Source organism: Gossypium raimondii, chromosome 5 (genome assembly GCF_025698545.1).
Source record: "Gossypium raimondii isolate GPD5lz chromosome 5, ASM2569854v1, whole genome shotgun sequence".
NCBI lineage: Eukaryota > Viridiplantae > Streptophyta > Magnoliopsida > Malvales > Malvaceae > Gossypium > Gossypium raimondii.
This window is the reverse complement of record NC_068569.1, coordinates 3,904,638-3,923,309: the sequence shown is the minus strand read 5'-3', so window position 1 is coordinate 3,923,309 and position 18,672 is coordinate 3,904,638. Positions and strand designations below refer to the sequence as shown.

The window sequence follows — 18,672 nt, the reverse complement described above, 5'->3', positions numbered from 1 at the left end:
TAGAAGTTCAGGGTTATTCACGAGGCTTTCTCTGTAAGGGAACACGTTCTTCTCCTTCTAGAAGTTTCTGATGAACTCCTTGAATTTAAGGAGCACGGAATGGCGACTCGAAGTGGCCGATGCGGTGGCACTTCCGCTTCCGAGGAGGCATCTGTGAATTGCGTCTGGTTGCTGTAATGCACCCCTCCTTCGTCCTATCTTGACATCTTTTTCTACTAGGATTATTTTTTATTTTCGCTCTCTCTGAAATGAAGAAGCGAAATCGCTCCTTCTGAGACGTTTCCTTTTCCTTGATGTTTTCGGCAGGAAGGTGATGGAGTTTTGGCGGGGACATGGCTCACACGTGCGATAAACTCGTGTGACTAAAGATTGAATTTGGATTAACTGGTTCGCTGAATAAAATTTGATGGTGCCCGTCAAGGAATCGCATGGCGAAAATGTTTCTTTTTGTTCTTATTTCTCCTCGATATGAGATTATTTTCGTCTTTATTTTTTACTCAAGTAATGAATTTTTTTCCATATCAGCAGTTATCATTCTATGTTAGAATCAGGTTAGATTTGAGATGCCACCATTGAAGACGACACAGGGGAAGCTGATAATTTTGCATCAAATTATATTCTATATTAGATTGTATAATGTTTTCTTTTTTAAATTTGTAGATATGTGATTGAAATCGATACATTAAAATTTTAAGTTTTAGATTATCGAAGTTTGTCTAATAAACCAAACAAATTTTTTATCAATACTTATCATTGTCCATTTGTCTTAAAATGCATATTATCCATATTTTGTCCCGAGTTTGTTTAGTTAACAAACGCCCAAGAAAAGGAAAAATAAAATAAAATAAAAACATCAAATTTTGATACTGTTCGAGTTTGTTTTAGTTAACAGCCATCAATATAGACATCATCAAACATATTTGAGTTTGAAATCTAAATTCGATCATCTTATTATCTCAATTGAATAGCTTTAATCCTCTATCTCGAGTTTAATAAATTTAATCTTTACACTTTCATGACACAGCACCAGATACATGGATTGAATTAAATTGGGCTCCTTGTTGGATACATGGACATACCAAAAATGCCACGTTAACAAGTTCGAAGCAAAATTTTAATTTTGTTGTTAAATCATCTTTTATTCGACTTTTAAAGAAAATGCTGGTTTTTAAGTTCATTAAATAGGGGATGAAGAGAGAGACTAGAGCCATTGAACTGAGATAGCAAAATGACTAAATTCAAACCTTGATCTCCATTATGTCTAGCAATGAGGTTCAGTCGGTTAAGTTGACCTATTGTAAGTATCCTCCATGTTTTAAATACCAGAGTGCACCTTCCGCTGCATGCTCGGCTGCTGCCTTCTTTGTGGTCCGAGGACTGCTGAAGCACTCCAATATCATATCTGGAGCTTCTTCGATTTCAACTATTACCCTGTAAGTGAATCTGCAAAAGATTTTGAATATATAGGATTTGAGTAAAATTATTCAAGAGGGATGTAGTTTGAAGTTCCCATCTTTCGAACTGTCCTAATGGAGACTTTTCAGCTGTCTTTTCTAGTATATATGCGTCGTGTACTTACGATCTCAAATGACTTGGTCCTTCCTCTTTGCAACATTCAAACAAAGGGGGTTTCCAGCAATTGATAGCACAGATTTCGTATAACTGTGATCTAGCAGTACGACCATGTGATTCACCTGAGAAATTAAGAGGCAAATAAGATAATTGCTCCACACTGACTAGTCACAAAAAGTGTAACAATCATTTACCTTTGGATGGCGAGTCAATCCCACAACTAGGATCCACAATGGAGCAATTGGGGGGTTTGCCTTTGGCTTCAATACCAGAGGCTGAACCCCTTGCTGCTTTTACTTCAAAAGAAGGTGGAGGTCTGCTACCAGGTGAGATGCAAGATACACCGCTAGAAGTTGTCCTTTTAATAGAACGAGTTTTGGGGTTGAAATCATTCACAAGAGATTCTTGCAATTTCATGTTTTCAAATCCAACTATGTCAGTAACACTGACATCAATGGGTGTTTCATCGTATCCAATCAGCTTGGCTTCATTCTTGGGGCTTCCCTTCAAAACTTCTTCCAAGGACTTTGATTTGGGTGCATATCCTAGAGCCTGTACATTCAAAGACAAGAAGAGACGGGGATTAAGTCGCAAATTCACAATCATTTATCGACCTGCAATATAAGGCAAGCTTCACAAGTTTGGAATATACCTACACTAAGACTGGGCTATAAATGATATTAACTTCTAAAAGGAACCAAATATGAGTACATATTCAAAAAGCATCATGTTTTAATGGCATCAAGAAGAGGGAATAGGAAAGTATGCAGGGCACCTGTTACCTTTAACTTTACATATAGTTGATGTGCAGTAGTTCTGATAGCTTCTTTTCTATTAATGTTGCTGTAAGAAACACATAGAGGTACATCTCCTGCATTTACCTTTGCATCCACTGAAAAATTTCTACCAACTTTTGCAACTAGAAACTGCAAATCCCAGTTATAACACTGGGAAAGCTCCTGTACTTCCCTGATAGGATTGAGCTGCACACTTGAAAGGCTCTTGATTGGATCCAGAATGGATAGCATTATCTTCCAAACACGGTTCAAGTTGAACCCTGTATCAAGGAGAATAGCACCGAAACAAGACTCTACCAAGTCACCAAGAGCCTGTATCAATACATTAAAGCTATTAAATTAAAAACCCTTCTTGAAGTATTGTGCAGCAGCATTGTGTTCTTACACAGATTTGCTTTTATCATAATATCAGTTCCACCTAGCTCTCATAAATCAAACTCAAAGAATCAAAATCAGCCACCCACATCTTCGTCCTCAAACAAGAAAATAGCATAATCAGCTCCAAAAAAGATTTGCTTCGATTATTATACTGCATTCTACCAAATGCTCATAATTATTTTTTAAATTTATCATAATCCAGCATATGTATTCTCTTAAACAAATAAGACAATAAGCATGAACATAATTTAGTTGCAAGCTTTAATTAGAATATTGTATTCCACCTAGACCTCGTTAACTTAAATTAAAAGGAAAAAGAAAATCCAATGATCATAGGTTAGGAATAAAGCTTTGCATTTGTAACTTGCATTATATAAAGATGGCTAAAATTCATTATATCTTGGGGGGAAAGAGGAAAGCATGCATCAGGGGGCATAAGATACAACAGCTAGTAATTCTTACCTTCGGACATTTTGGCCCTTCAAACAATCCCCTGTCTGGTGATGATGATGTGATGAAGTCAACATATTTTTCTATGGCCTCGTTGAGGTGACAAGAGTCACACATAAGAAATTTGTGTAAGCGTCTGTCCACTGCAACATTGGCAAAGGACTTGTTGTTCACTGACACTGATCTCAAATCAGTCAACTGACCAGGTTTCAACTTTGGATACAGTGAAAACAGATATGATGTAATTAAATAATCTAAGACAGCATCTCCAAGAAACTCCAATCTCTGGAAAAGTATCAAAGTATTATTAATTGTTGCATCAGAAAATAGAATGTTATAAAAATGACAAGGCAGGTGAAAAATACAAAACATAAAGAGAGTCTGATTTCCTTAAGTAGAAAAGCAGACATATTGCATACCTGGTAGCAGCCTCCCCCATGCCTATTAAAAGAAGGATGCACAATCGCCTGAAGGAGGAGACCCTTATGAAGAAACTGGTAACCCAACAAATTTTCAAGATCTCCAATATCCAATAGGGAGGAAAGTGGCATAAATCTCTTGCTTGCAGCGCAAATACTATTAAGTTGAGAACCTTGGAAGTCCACTCGTATGCCTATCCATCTAAGAAATGCTGTTGCCGCTTGGAAGCCCCTATCAACTATAAATGCTCCTACAAGAGCCTCAACCACATCAGAAATTGTGTCCTTATGTAGCCAATGGTGATTTCTACTACATTTGACTTCACTCTTTGTATGATCTACTTGACAACTAGATTGTGGGTGAACAGTTCCTTTAGTTTCTTTTGTACAAATTACTGGGCAGGGATGGCCCAAGGGAAAGAACTGATAAGGATCAAAAGGTTGATCACGTATGTAAACCTGAAATTTAGTGGAAACACAGAACCGTAAATATTAATTATTTATCTTAAAACACCAAATAGACATAGACATATTAAATCTTCTTAGGTTCAAATTATCCATTCCAAGTGGCATGAACGTAAAGCATTTGAATACACCCGAAACTCCTTCAACGGCTGATGCTAACAATTCCAAAATCAAGGAGAGGGTTCTAACTACACACATTGTTTCTTAGTTTAATCATTTTAGTAAATACCACATTTTTCTATAATCTTCTATGTCTACAGGTCTAAGATAATTTATCCATATTGGATGAGTGACATGAACATGCACCTTAGCATTTAATGCAACTACTCCACATTTGTTAGCAGTGAAGAATGGCAGACTGGAATCGTAAAAATGTTCTATGTTTGAAATAGTATGTTGACCAACAGGTAAAATTTCTCAAAAATATAACAATTATGCTATTCATAACAGAAGTCAAAACTTCTGTATAAGAATATCACTTTCTAAAACACAATCAAACCTGTAAATTTCGCCTTGTTGCCAGCTTGAATAAATTAGAATTATTTACAACATTAGACCTTCTCCTAGTCAATTCCCCTTCATCAAGTGCATCATGTAAAAGAAAAAGATGGCGGGCCACAGCAAACTTGAGGAAGGAATCACCAAGTGTCTCAAGCCTTTCAAGAGAAAAACGCTCTTGACACTTCTCTGTAGTAAGTGCTTCTAGGACCTAACACCATTTCAAACTGTTAGTCATAGATAACATTCATGGAGATGCTTGCATTTCTTGATTAAATGATTGGACTAGCACAGTAACTAACTTAACAGACACTTAACCAAAAGCACTAGTCATAATATCACGTGGACTTAGGTCTTACCCTAAGGGCAGTAACTTCAGCTCCCTCGGCAAATGAAGCAGAAAAAACATGCTTCAGTTCAATAGCCACAAGCAAGTTCTCCAGGCGATGCATAATTGATGGTAACAAAGAAAGCGAACTCCCTATCTCTTTGGAGAAGCCTATTATTTTCAGCTGACAAAGCTCAGGAGGCAAATCAATGAAGTATTCTTCCAGTTCATTTGCTTCTGTTTACAACAAAGAACAGCCTTAAGAAATGAAAAGACAGAGAAAATCAACAAAACATATTTCCCTTTTGTTTGATTTACTGATAGAGAAAATGAGAAGGACCTTTTTTTCCTTTGGGGGGCAGGGGGGATCCAGAATGACTCAAGCTTTTGATACTAAAAAGGTTGTATTAAAGATAACATTTTAACGATATACTAGTATATTTCCAGGGAAGATTCAGACAAAAACCAATAGCCCCATTAATCCAAGTGCTGAAGCAGATTAAAGAATGGCCAGCAAGGCCGGTTGTAAAGCGTTTTATTGTTGCAATAGCCTGATTCTACTTACTAGCTAGTAATCCTTAAGTCTAGGATTGGAAAAGAAAGATTAATCCTCAATCTTCACCGCCATGTGAGAACTCATAGTCTCACTCAATCGCCCAACTTGAGCATTTCTCATTTCCAAAAGAATACAGTTCAAGATATCTCTTGCACATCAAATAAGCTGCATGGCTATAAGACTACTTCAAATTGGTAATTTCTTGTTTTCTAGTGTTTTCTGATGAAGAAGAAGAAAAATCAGAAAAGGACAATCATTAACAAATAATTAACAATAAATCAGGCATTTCATGTCAATTACAGGCAATGTAGCACTAATCTATCAATAATGAACCATAAATCTTGTTCCCATCATGAAAAAATAATGCAATCTGACAAAACAAATAGCAATATACCCATGAAGATGGTAGCAAGGTCTAGAATATCATATCTTGAACACAAATAATCCAGTATAACAAGCAACATACTTAGTGAAAAGGGAACAATGACAAGAATGAAAGCAAAGCAAACGAGAAGCTACCTGAATCCTCCGGCTTTCGGTTGTGGAGCAAATTGTGCAACTTAAAAAGTGGTTTTGCATGCAGAAGAGGTTGTTCAGGGTACTTAAGATGAATGCCAGACCTGATTGACAACATTCAAGTTAACACTTTATCAATTGAATACTAGATAAAAACCTAATCTAAACAACTTGGTGAGCATAACCTCCCCATAAACTATTCTGATAACGTTAATAACAGTTGTGAATCAAGAGTGGAGCTACCAACATGTTTAAGTGCTCCACGTGATTTAAAGTGCCTGAATCTCTATATGGGCTGTAACCATTTTTTTCACCAACAATGCTAGTAATAAAGTAAAAGGCCCTCTTGTGTGTGGCATACACCAAACTATTCTCAATGTCTCTTATACTCCTACAACCATTTACAAGGTGCAAGCAAACATCTGAAGGGAAATTTTCAATCTTTGCAGCTGCAACAGGAGGCTTAAAAAGTGGAGACGACAAACATCTTTGGACAATCCCCCAATCCACTGTCACTTTATTCTCACAATTGGAGAGAATAACAGGAAGCAATAAATAGAATGTTGAGGAGCTTGATGAAAGAAAGACATTTCCTAAAGTAATAAATTCAGAAAGGAGTTCTGATCTATCAAGGATGACCTTGAAGAACATTTCTTGAAAATGCTGTGCCTGCATGATCTGCATATGCACAGATACACAGTGAGTTTTGGTAGTAAGATAATTAGAACAAAGTCTGACAGAAACAAAACATTGTTACCTCTTCTCTCTTAAATTCTGCAACTCCAGATGGGGTAAGCTTTGTCATCACCGACCTACGCCGAGATAGGTGAAGATCCAGCTCCATTCTCTCAGCCTCCTTAGGGAGAGGAGACTTGACAAAGAGAGCAAACTCTTTATAGCTCCTGTCCTTAGGATTCGGATTAAATTTTATATAGTAAGCATAAAGGAGGACACAGTTCTCTAAGTTAGTCCATGATTCTTTAAGCACAGCAGGAACAAGCATCTCATGTAGTTCACCTCGTGAATCCTCATCTGCTGAAAACCAAAATCAAATTTTGCTGAGATTAAAGACGAGCAAAAGTGATTAATTCTATACCAGTCACCCAACCAAAAAGAAGAAGAAAAGAATAAGACTACAAAGTTGCTCTGCATCAACCTTCAGAGCTCCCAGAATCAGAAGACACCAGCAATGTTTCCTCCTCAAGAACACTGTTTTGCAGTGGCAAGAGATGGTCAGTCAAGGCTCCCAATTTATGCAATTCTTCAATTGCTTTTAGACAAGCATCTTTTTTGGCAGCATTAACTGAAGATTGAGGTGTACTGGCAATTTGATTTATTGGAGCATTCGAAGGTAATATTATATTGCAGATTGTTCCTCCTGAATCTTCAAAATAATAAAAGCTTGGCTTGGGGAAAAAGTACCTGAAAATTATATTCACGTGGATAATCTAAATTAGTAAATGAATTTCCACAAGAAACATATATAGTGACATTATAAGTTCAAAAGCAGGTAAGAACGAAAAAGTAAGGCATACTCATCATGGGGCAGTTTTGAGCAGTAATGATGAAGTAGAGAGATACTATATCCTGAACTGATGGAAGCACCAGATGAATCAACCATATAGATTCTCTCCTCAAGACCAATAGAAACCTCAGTAGATGTTCTGAAAGAAATTTCCACATTCATACGATCTTCATCTTTCTTAAAATTTTTAATCAAATCTAGTTCCTTCTCGTTCCCACTGCAAAGTTAAGAGAAAGAGATCTTATTTTTTCCCAATTACAGAAAGAGAACCAAATTGACAGACCTTCAAATAGCATATACTTTTATGAATAGCACCTGTTCACCAGAAATGCATACTCAGAGAGAGGCATTCTTGCACGTCCTCTTGATTGGATAAAGCTCGCAACAGTTTCTGGAAGGTCAAAACGTATCACAAGGCAGCATGTCTGAATGTCAAGTCCTTCTTCACCGACTTTAGTTGCAATCAAAAGATTCAACTGCCAAGTCAGCATTCAAGGAATCAAAAATAAATTAGTGTAAAAAAACCAGACAGACCTGCCAGGCAAACTGGTTGAACCAGGAACCAATTGCCTGTCTGGTCCAGTATATAAAACCCATTTAACCAGTAAAAAACGTAAAAACAGATGTTGGACTTTTCTAAATTTTATCGTATGTGATGAGATTAGAGCATTTATTCCCTTGAATCAACATTAAATCAGTTTTATTAGATATTTACTATATTCAATAATTATTTAGCACAACTAGCCAGTTCAACCAGTCTGCCCAGTTGAACCAATAAACGGAGGTCTCACTGGTTTGACGTCTAGTCCAGTTTTTTAAACATTGGAATAAATTAATTCAACTGACACAGAACCGTTAACAATACTTACACAAGGTTTTCCTAATTGTTACCATTATCCTTCAAACATCACATAAGCTACAACCAACTAGAACTAGAGGCTCAAATTACAAGAACAAAGACTGAATGAATGAGCTTCTGTCTCATAATAACTTCGAGACATTAGGAAATGCACTTCCTTAGGAAAACATTTATAGAAATGATATGTGGATGTCAAAAAACACAAAATCTGCCCACATTGTGCCTAAAGGATAAACTGAGCTAGTCCGCTAAAATGCAGAGATAAAAGTAACAATTCAATGATGTGAAAATTCACGAATTGGAAGGAGCTGAGTGACCAAGGAATATTAACACTAACAGAAGGGTTACCTCTCCTGTTCTGAACTTCTCAAGAATGTTTTTCATTGTCTTTCTTGACATACTTTTAAGTCCAGAGTGGACTCCCACAAGAAAATGGCACTTCCAAAATAATAGGAACTTAAGGTTTTGCAGTATGTATGACAAGGATCTTGCAGTAACAATCCTATTCACAAAAATTATGCATTTCATATTTGGCTGTAACCTGTAAAAGTAATTATAGAAGTTTGTGAGAGAAATATGTGTATGATACACCTTGTTAGTTAAATAATGAGAAAAGCAAAAAGCTTAAAGGCATGAAAAAATGCAGCAGTAGAGTTTGTTTGAAAGTAACCAGATAGAAAGAAATGAGACGTGTCAACATAGTTAAAATGAATTAACATCAGTACATCACCCCTCATGCATTAAGTCCCTTCTCTTGCCTCCTAGTGTTGCAAGAACTACATAAGTCATAATATTTGTTTACCAAGTACTATAACCATTGAAATGGTCCGATAGAGTTTCCATGCAATATATCTATAAAATAACCAAAAACCACTATACATGCTTGAATACAAACCTGAAGGTGGAAAGAATTCCAACAAGACGTAGCAGCTTTTTCGAGAAAAATGGTTCCTTCAAAATCTCTACATCAGATAAATCGTTTGCAGATCCATCTACAATATCAGCAACAAAGACTAATAGCTCAGATTCTTACTCAAGTTGACTGAAACAATAAGCAGAGCATATAAATTCAAAAATCTAAGGATCTCCATTTACCCAAAAAAAAAATCCCACTGATTACTAGAAGTTTAATACATACAAGTTACAATGGTGTAGCAAATCGTAATGCGGCCATCAATTAACAGAGACAGAAGGCAGAATTAAGTTGAAGCTACTACTAAAAAGTCCCTACACTGATCCCATATCTCTCCTGCATAACTGAACTTTGATGAACACATAATTGGGTATAGAGCCACCAAGAAACCAGACAATAGCTACAACGAAGTTGAAGCTAGAATTTAAAAGGCCTAAAAAGATTATACCTCTCGTACAATCTGAAGCAAAAACATCAGCAGCATGAACAAGATATCGATCACATACAGAGTCGTCACTTAAAATCCCTTCATCTTCTATCAATTCATTCCTCTCAGAGTTATTACCAGTTAAAAGAAGTCGGCAAGCCTACAAAATGCAGAAGGTGGAAATAAATCAGAATTTCCTTGGATACTTTAATCAGCAACTACCTGCAAGTCTGCAACAAGCTAGAACTGATACAAATTAAATGAAAGAATAAAAAATAATTAGTCACTGCTTATTGGCAGTGCACAAAAAAAAAAGTAGCAAGTAATGACCTATGAATACGACACCTTATAAAAATAAAGCCTTATTAAATAGCATGTGAATCTAATGTTCTACTCTATTTGGTATTCTCCAACATGATTTTGCCAGAGTACAGAGTTTGTGAATATAATTCAGATAAATAGAAAAAAGTTGCAGAATATGAAATAAGAATCAAAGTAACACTAATAGCAGATTATTTAATTGCAAGGGAAAGGCTCTCAACTGCAAATTAACAGAACCAAGAAATTCAATTGTTTTCACAAGATCTTACTTGCAATGCTCCCCAAATGCCCAAATTTTCCAAGCAAAAGATTATATTATCATGCATTCTGTTGAGCAGCTTTTTTGTGTTCCTGGCAGATTGAATATCACCATTCTTCCTGACAAAAGGTATGCACTGCTCTTGCCATAAAGAAACAGAAAAAATAAATGAATAAATAAATACAACTTCTTCCAAGATAATCAAGAGAGTGCAAATGTGTCACTGAAACACACCTGGCGCTTAATCTCCTCAAGTTTACTACAATAGATAATGGTGGAACAAGAAGAACCAAAATTGACAGGACCATAATCATATACTCTAACCACAGGAGATGCTACAAAGCTTTCCAATTCCTCCTTATCTCCAACTGAATATACCTACAATTTGCGGCATGTGAAATATTAGAAAATTGACTACTCTGAGCATCTATATCAGAACAGAAATTGGTTTAAGAAAAGAATCCGCCCCCCCCCCCTCCCCGGTTTTGATTATAACTAAAAAGTCTAGTTTATGGAAACATTCCTCATTGAAAAGGAAACTTTGGTTTTTGCATCTCCAAAGATATATGGTAGCACAGTCACACAGAGCAAGGGGAAGAGGAAGAGAAAGAAAATGATTACGACGATATGACAACAATAAACATTACTCCACCTGGCCAAAATTACAGTGGTTGCTTGAATCCTTAAAACAGTTATAGTAACATTACTGACCACAATGACTCAAGGTAAGATATTTCTGTACTTCAACCTAAGCAGTTCTACTGGAAGACTGATTAGCGCAATTATGAAGAGGACCAAACACATTTGTCCACCAAACGGAAGAAACAGACAGTTCTCCTATAGCTAAACATATATGTTAGTGAGATCAAGTAAATTGGGATCAGTTGCACTCAAGTGAGAAGGCAGAAAGCCAAATAGATCTTCTTGTCCTCATTGACTCACTAAATCAAGATGAATTATGACCTGCCACTACTCCAGCTTATGAAAGTCTGGAAAAGGTTGACTGAACCAAAGTCCTCAATTCAGGCTAACAAACACAAGTTAAGTAGGCATAGCATTTTCAAACAGCATTACAAAAACCCAGCTACATAAACTAAGAATAGTATCTTCACAAGCTACATTTATTCTAATTTAACAAGGAAACGTTTAGGCACCAAACATCTTCCCATGACATACATGAAATGCTGTTTACGAGTTTTATTCATCATGTAGGAATTATGATTGAACTTAGCTCCCTATCTTCAACCATAATTAGTTTTTAGAAGGAAAACAAGAGATTGCACCAAACCAGATTTCACAAAGTGAAAGTTTCAAAGACTCACCTTAGCATCAAGCAAGTTTTCGAGGCTGTTGATGCTTTTAGGTAAATTTACTTGACTGGAAGCATCTGAATGCGTAAGATAAGGTAATCAAAGAAGTAGCTATCAAAAGATGAGATAACAACTAATAACTAAAACAGCCTATCGATTAAAGAGGAAAATATATCATTGAAGAGCACTACAAGATGCAATATCATCCAATATATTTGTATCATATAAACTGAAAAGCGTAGCATAATTGAAAACGGAAACAAGTTTTTAGAAAACAATAATGAAAATGGGTTCAAATATGAGAATAAACAACCAAAAAAAAAAGACATCTTTTCAATTTTGAAAACGCGGGATGTCCATTACTTCTTTGCTTGGCACTTTGCAAGTTAAGTTGACTCATAATTAAACACTATTTGAAGCCATTAATTAATAATATATGTTAATATTTATAACTAGAAGCCATTAGCAGTAATTATTCCCTTAACTGCTTTCTTTTTCCTTTTTTGTCTCTAGAGGCATCTTGAACTATTTACAATCTCATTTGTTCCTGTCTACTCAAATCTCTTTAACAAAAGCTTATAAAATTACAAAAGAAAAAGTTGAGAAATTTGAAATCAAGAATAATATCATTGGATATTTTATTTATTTCTTTAACCTTTCCTCTCATTTTTAAATGTTTAGTGATATCAAACATATTTCACGGACATTTTTAGAAAAGAACATTTTTTTTCATTTACCAAACACATTTTCCATAAAAAAGTAGGCATTCGAATTTATTTTCTTGATTGATTCTGCCTTTACACACAACACATTTCAAAACACCTTTAATTTCTCGTACTTCCAATGGGAAAAGTTTTTGTACCGAAAGGAATTGAAAAGGAGATGGCTGATCCATGTAATAATTCAGACTTTTGTTTCAAAAGAAATGCAATTTTTAATTACCTTTACCAACAACGGGAGATGCTGTCATTCCAAATATACGAGGAAGCATTGATGCAGTAGCTTTATCATAAAAAACCTACATGATTGTCAAGTAATCTACAGAATCAAAATACATCAACTGATAAAGACTAATATAAATTTATCATTGAGAATACAAATGTGACTTCATGTAGCACTTTACTTTCATGATTTCTGCATAAGGATGGTTGCTTTTTATTTGAGCATGATGACACTCATCAAATATCAGAAGAGCGATTAAGTCCATCCTGATGAAGCAGTGATATAAGCTACGAAGTAGTATTTGGGGAGTCATAACAAGAACCTGTACAAAAAATTCAACATGAATAGAAATATAAGGCGAGGATGATGAAAGCTCGAGGGTCCATAATCCTAATTAAAAATCTTCTATAAGGGGGAGGGGGGTGGAGGAAGAAAAACCGATAACATATTTGGTCAAGTGTAATAAATTAAAATTGGTAAACTTCATAAGACATATCTCTTTATAGTTAAGCTTTCAACATAGGATGTCGAATGACACGTGGACAACATAGGATGTTGAACAACACGTGGATAAATTATAAACTTGTGTCAATCAAAGAACATAATAACCTCATATTCTTTGATCTCTATTTCCCAGTCATGATGGTTCTTCAAGTGTCTGCAGTTACCACAATAAGTCCCAACCTTGAAATCAAGAGAATCTTCTATAACCCGGGCTTGCTATAAAACAATAACAAATTCCATTAAAAACCATGCATGGTCCACTGCTGCAAAGAATCCACAATTGACGAATGATGATCCAAGTTGGTTCCTAAATCCCAAACTTAGCCAAAACAATATTATAAACTAATAATTCCCGACAATAGAGTATTAATGCAGAAAATCATAGAAAGTAGCTCACCTGCTGAACAAGAGCCACTGTGGGAGCAAGAAAAATGCATACCCTATTCTGAGGTTTCCGTATCAAATGGCCAAGCTCATAAATAAGCAGAACTGCGATGTGGGTCTTCCCACAACCAGTCTCCAAATAAACAATTATGTTCTCTTCCATGGCTTTCTTGCATAACTCCAGTTGATACCTTAAATGAAAGCATAAAACCCGACGTGATTTTTAAATATATAAAAACTAAATTAAATATATAAAAGCTTCTCACAGGTTGTCGGAAACAGCACTCCAAATAAACAGTGCATTTTTTTTTTTTTTTGGCTTTCGATGTTTTTGAAACAGAAACATCTAACAAGGTTTTTTATTTTTCATGTTTTCCCTCCAACCCCCTTCCCCCATCTTCCCACTTCCCTCAAGCCAAACAGATAGCTCTCGTTTAATTTAACTGAACTCGTGCAAAGAAATAAAAAAATAAATAAAGAGAACCAAGGCAAAGCCACATTGCATAAAGAAAAAACCGGAGCAAATAAGCATAGATATTTACATGTATAGGGAAGTGAAAGAGAGACTAACTTTCTAGCAATTTTTCGTGGATCCTTCTCTTTCTTTTCCATTATAGGTTCATCTTTTCGGCTGATTTCAACGATCGGCGACGGAGTAGAAAAGGCTTTAACTTTAGAGGCCATGAACGGCTCGGTCCCGTCGGTGGACAATTCGCCGCCCGGCATCAACGAGGGAATTATAGCCACAGCGGTGAGAAGACTGGTAAAAATTGCTTATTTTCCAAGTCTCAACCGCTAAGCAAAAAGAAAAAAAGATTTTTGTTTGCTTTGATCAAATGGACAAATAGATGTCGAAATCCCATTCGGTTTACTAAGCAGAGCGGTCTCCTAGGATTTCTTGTAATGAATTGTGCTCGGTCAATGGAAAGTCAAATCTGGTAACTCCTCTTCCAACAATTTTTTATCATTACATTTGTTCGCTTATTAATGAGTCGAACTGCCGAATCTCGTCTCCCACTCGGAAATCCGAAATTTCATAAATAAAATCAAAATTAAACAGTGGAGAATGGTTTCTTTTATTCTCTAAAACAAATTAATAAACAATATATTAAATTCCCCTATTTTTTTCTTTAATTTTGAAATTTTAGTCTAAATTAAATAATAACCATTATATTTATTTGTTTCAATTTAATTATTAGTCTTCTACAATTATAGATTTAATTCATATTTTCAATTGAATCATTCTAAATCGCAAATTTTAAAATTTCAATCTCAACCCAAATGACAATTGTTAATCCATTAACTAGATTTTAGTAAACAATATGTGAAAATAACAAGTGACATGACATTACACATGTGATATTATGTTTAGCGCATTAAATTTTAGAAATAATAAAATTAACTTAATGAATTTAATAGTTATCATCAATTTTAAATTTTAAAAGTATAAAATTAAAATGATCAAATTAAAGTATTAGAACTCAATCCATAACTTTTACAAAATACGAGGATTAATAGCAAAATTTAACCTAAAAATCAATTACTTAATTTGTAATTTAAACAACTCCTAAAGTTACTTTACTTTTAAATATTTTTATCGATAATTATATGATACTTTAAAAAATAAAACTATACTTTAAAAAATAAAAACTAATTAAATAAGACAAGTAGCAGTTTTTTTTATTTGTGGAGTTAGAAAACTTTGCCATCGTATACACAATGGCCAGCAAAGTCAAAAATCTAGTTATATAAAACGGAGAAAGTAGTCGCAGATTTCGGTCTCGAACTAAACATAGCCCCAAAAGGAAAAATAACTTAAAATTTATGAGGAATAAAACAAGCTTTCTTTGTTTGAATTTGGCCTCCTTATTTAAATCATAAATAATTAAAGACGCTGGCATGTTATCACAACCCTTTCAGCCAAACGACACTCTCAACCATCAATAAAAATCACGATGTAGCAAATCTCCATACAAATCATTGCTCATGTGGTAGTGGAAACATCTCTTACTTGAAACAACGGATGCAAAAGAGCTCCAAACAAATCGAGTTTTTGTAGAAACTCTATGGACCATAAATCACCAAGGACTTAGAGAAATTGATAAGCTATAAAAGTAACATATTTAATCTCATTTTTAATGCATTTTTGGATGATTAATAATGTAAATTAGTGAATTTGATGCTCCTAATATCTTAAATTCACGTTTCTATACTTAGGAGAACATTTGGGAGCAAAAGGAACGAAAAACGAGAAAAAATCGGACAAATAGAGCTGTTTCCAGAATCCACACGGCCTGGGCACTTCCACATGGGCTGGCCACACGCCCATGTGCCAGCCCATGTCGATATCGCACCTCATTTCCCAAACACGCGGAAAAAACTAATTTTTAGGCTTTTTGAACATTCTAAAGTCTACAAATATCAACTAGAAGAATATCTAAGGGGGTATTCAGAGAAGATTGAAGAAAAGACTCGAAGAACACCATCGGAATTAACTCAGAAGCAGATCTCTTTCAAGATTGAAGATCTCCATTTAATTTCCTTGAAGTTTTATTGAGTTTCTTTATGTCTTGTTGTTATCCTAACTTTGAGATGTTTGTATTTAGGATTATGAACTAAATTCCCTAGATACCTAGGGAAGATGAAACCTAGGATGAATCTTATTATTTGATTTTTGATTTACATGATAAATATTTGATTCTTGTTCTCAATTATGTATGCTTATTTCATGTTTTAATATTTTCAGGATATTAATTCATGTTTAATGTGCTTATTTCAGTGGAGCAAAAGTCCCTGTTTAAGAGTATATCAAGCGTAATTGAGAGGAGTTGCATACAATCCTAGAGATAGAACAACATAAATCTACCAGATTAGAGTCAAATCTAATAAGTGAATCCATAAATTGAGTTAATGCGACAATAGGGGTTTTAATTAGAAAGATATTTTAATTAATTAACCTAGACAACAAGGCATAGCGAATAAATCATTTAATTGATTCATGATAATAAGTAAAGTCTAGGTGGATTCTTTCTTGGATATTTTCTATCTCATTAGTATCTTCGATAATTTTCCTATTTTATTCTCTGCTGCTTTATTAGTAAATTAGTTTAGTAATTTTAGATTAAAAACAATCATTCCAATTTGTAGGCTAAATAATAGAAAAGTAGTAATTACTGGTACTTTTAGTCTTCGTGGATACGATATTCCCTACTCACCATAACTATACTATTGTTTGATAGGTGCACTTGCCTTAGTCGTATTTATAATTAATTTGTGAACATCAAAAACCCCAGCACAACAAGACTCGAGTGTCACAACAATTACCGCATGGCCCTAAATCATGATTGAAACCTTAGGCCAACAAAAAATATATTATTAAGATGATTTAAAAAGAAAATAGTTGGAGTCTGACATTAAAACAAAACCTGGGGTAATACAAATGATGGTGGTTGGCTGTTCCACGCCCATAGATTCAACCACTGTGAAACAATAAAAATTTCTAAGACTAAGAACCTAAACATAAACGATTGGCATATTCGATCGGAGATTCAAGTAATTAGACACGTTGAATTGAGCAAGATCATCGATTTGAAAATTTGTGAGCCGACAATGAGAGGGAGACTCCCCCTAATCGTTGGATGCAGACCTAGAAAGCATTGAATCTCACATTGCTACTGTTGAAATTTGAGACATTTATAGAAACAAGCAACGACCAATGAGAACAACAAACGATAGCGAAGCAAAGCATCGTTGGCCTAAGCCAATGAGTGACAACCAAAACTTTTCATTAATAGGAACTAAAAGTGGATTAGTATATAGATATGATATAGATTACATATCACAATAAATCACTATAAACAACAAAAAAATGATTGTTTTGAATATAGCCTGATAGGATAGAGATATAATTTGGCAATAATATCTATATTAGAAATTGTAGATGCATCAAATTGATCAACCGCCAATAATTACATATTAACCTATTGTCGCCAACTTGCTTTGATGACAAAACTCTGGCTAACCAATTGAGCACTACCAAAAGTCCACACAAGACTCTACCGCATTAGTAGTCCACAAAAATCATATCTTAAGTGGATTATTCTCCTCATCCTAAGTCCAATCTTGCATCCAATATCATGTTGATCTGTCTAGAATTGTTCCTAACATATTTGGCTACACACTTGGTAATTCTTATATGTATGTTTAGAGGTAACACTAAGGGGATTAATAAGAGATTGGTCACAATATTTTTTTTCTCTTTAGCCCTTTTAAAAATTTTAAATTTTAAATTAATATAATGGTCAAATTGCACTTCGCTACCCAATTTAAAATTTATTTTTGATCCATGTAAGAAGTAATTTTTTATCATTCAACACTTTAAGGAAAATGTAAAATTTTACATTAATACAACTATAAAATTACATTTAATCCTCTTAAAATTTATAATTGAAATCCATATTTTTTTCTTCACTCCGTATATGCCACAATGCAGTAAAAGTTTATATTTAAAAAGTTAAAAGTAGGAGATAACTTATATAACTGTAATTCAACTCACTCACTCAGTCACTTCGTAGGTAAGAAAATATATCTTTTAAACATTATTCTATTATAAATAATTATATTTTGAAAGAAAAATAAATGAAAATTAAAAATCAAAATTTCAAGTGATGGGTATTTTAATGCTAGCTATTTATTATTACAGATAAATTTAAAAAAAATCTTATGGGTTGTCTTCTAAGAGAAAATGACATAATATTTTTGGTAAAAATACTTCTTTGGTCTTTCTCAATTTTGATATTGAGCAATTTGATCCTTCTAAAAAATCTGAGCAATTTAATCCCTCAATTTCAAAAGTGAGCAACTAAGGATAATTTGTCACGACGTTGATATTTTTATCAGTTTACCATTTATTCTAGAAAATAAAAATAAAAATAGTTGTGATATTTACACATTATTTGATGCCTAAAATTACTATTATACCAATCAAAATAATTGAACAAAAACATTAACATGGTGGCAATTGCCTTTAGTTTTAAACTTTCAAAATTGATAGAGATCAAATTACTTTTTTAGATAGATCAATTTATTGGATATCAAAACTACGAGGAGCTAAAGAGATATTTTACATTTTAACTGTTGTTATTTGTTATCTGTCAATATCCCACGTATTTAGAAAAGTATCTATATATTTATAGGTGCATTAGATTATTTGCCATTTAGAGCGTAAAAGCAAACAATTAGCTGTACCT

General features: G+C 34.3%; 1 protein-coding gene across 6 annotated transcripts; it reads right to left on the bottom strand.

The window, feature by feature from the left end:
• Positions 1–919: 919 nt before the first annotated feature.
• On the bottom strand, positions 920–14,446 carry LOC105769313 (dicer-like protein 4). 6 transcript variants are annotated; one of them, XM_012589858.2, is made up of 25 exons: positions 13,995–14,440; positions 13,437–13,614; positions 13,145–13,255; positions 12,717–12,857; positions 12,536–12,611; positions 11,606–11,670; positions 10,518–10,661; positions 10,294–10,419; positions 9,725–9,863; positions 9,259–9,355; positions 8,712–8,904; positions 7,820–7,980; positions 7,515–7,721; positions 7,136–7,401; positions 6,737–7,014; positions 6,227–6,657; positions 5,983–6,083; positions 4,939–5,144; positions 4,581–4,790; positions 3,617–4,075; positions 3,210–3,482; positions 2,355–2,681; positions 1,767–2,124; positions 1,580–1,694; positions 920–1,443 (listed from the first exon to the last, which is right to left on the bottom strand). In XM_012589858.2, the coding sequence occupies exons 1-25, from the start codon at positions 14,147–14,149 to the stop codon at positions 1,293–1,295; spliced, it is 4,968 nt and encodes a 1,655-aa protein (XP_012445312.1). In that variant the 5' UTR covers positions 14,150–14,440; the 3' UTR covers positions 920–1,292. The 6 variants fall into 6 exon arrangements, with proteins under 6 accessions (XP_012445312.1, XP_012445313.1, XP_052486976.1 ...); XM_012589859.2 differs by having other exon boundaries at positions 6,737–7,011; XM_052631016.1 differs by lacking the exon at positions 13,995–14,440 and having other exon boundaries at positions 13,145–13,346; positions 13,437–13,585.
• Between the last annotated feature and the right edge of the window lie 4,226 nt (positions 14,447–18,672).

Coding starts and splice junctions, on each gene's coding strand:
- LOC105769313 (XM_012589858.2), bottom strand. CDS start 14,149: ATGCCGGGCGGCGAATTGTCCACCGACGGGACCGAGCCGTTCATGGCC. Junction 7,402..7,514: donor TCAAAACTGCCCCATGATGA/GTATGCCTTACT, acceptor TATAATTTTCAG/GTACTTTTTCCCCAAGCCAA. Junction 2,682..3,209: donor AAGGGCCAAAATGTCCGAAG/GTAAGAATTACT, acceptor GTATTGATACAG/GCTCTTGGTGACTTGGTAGA.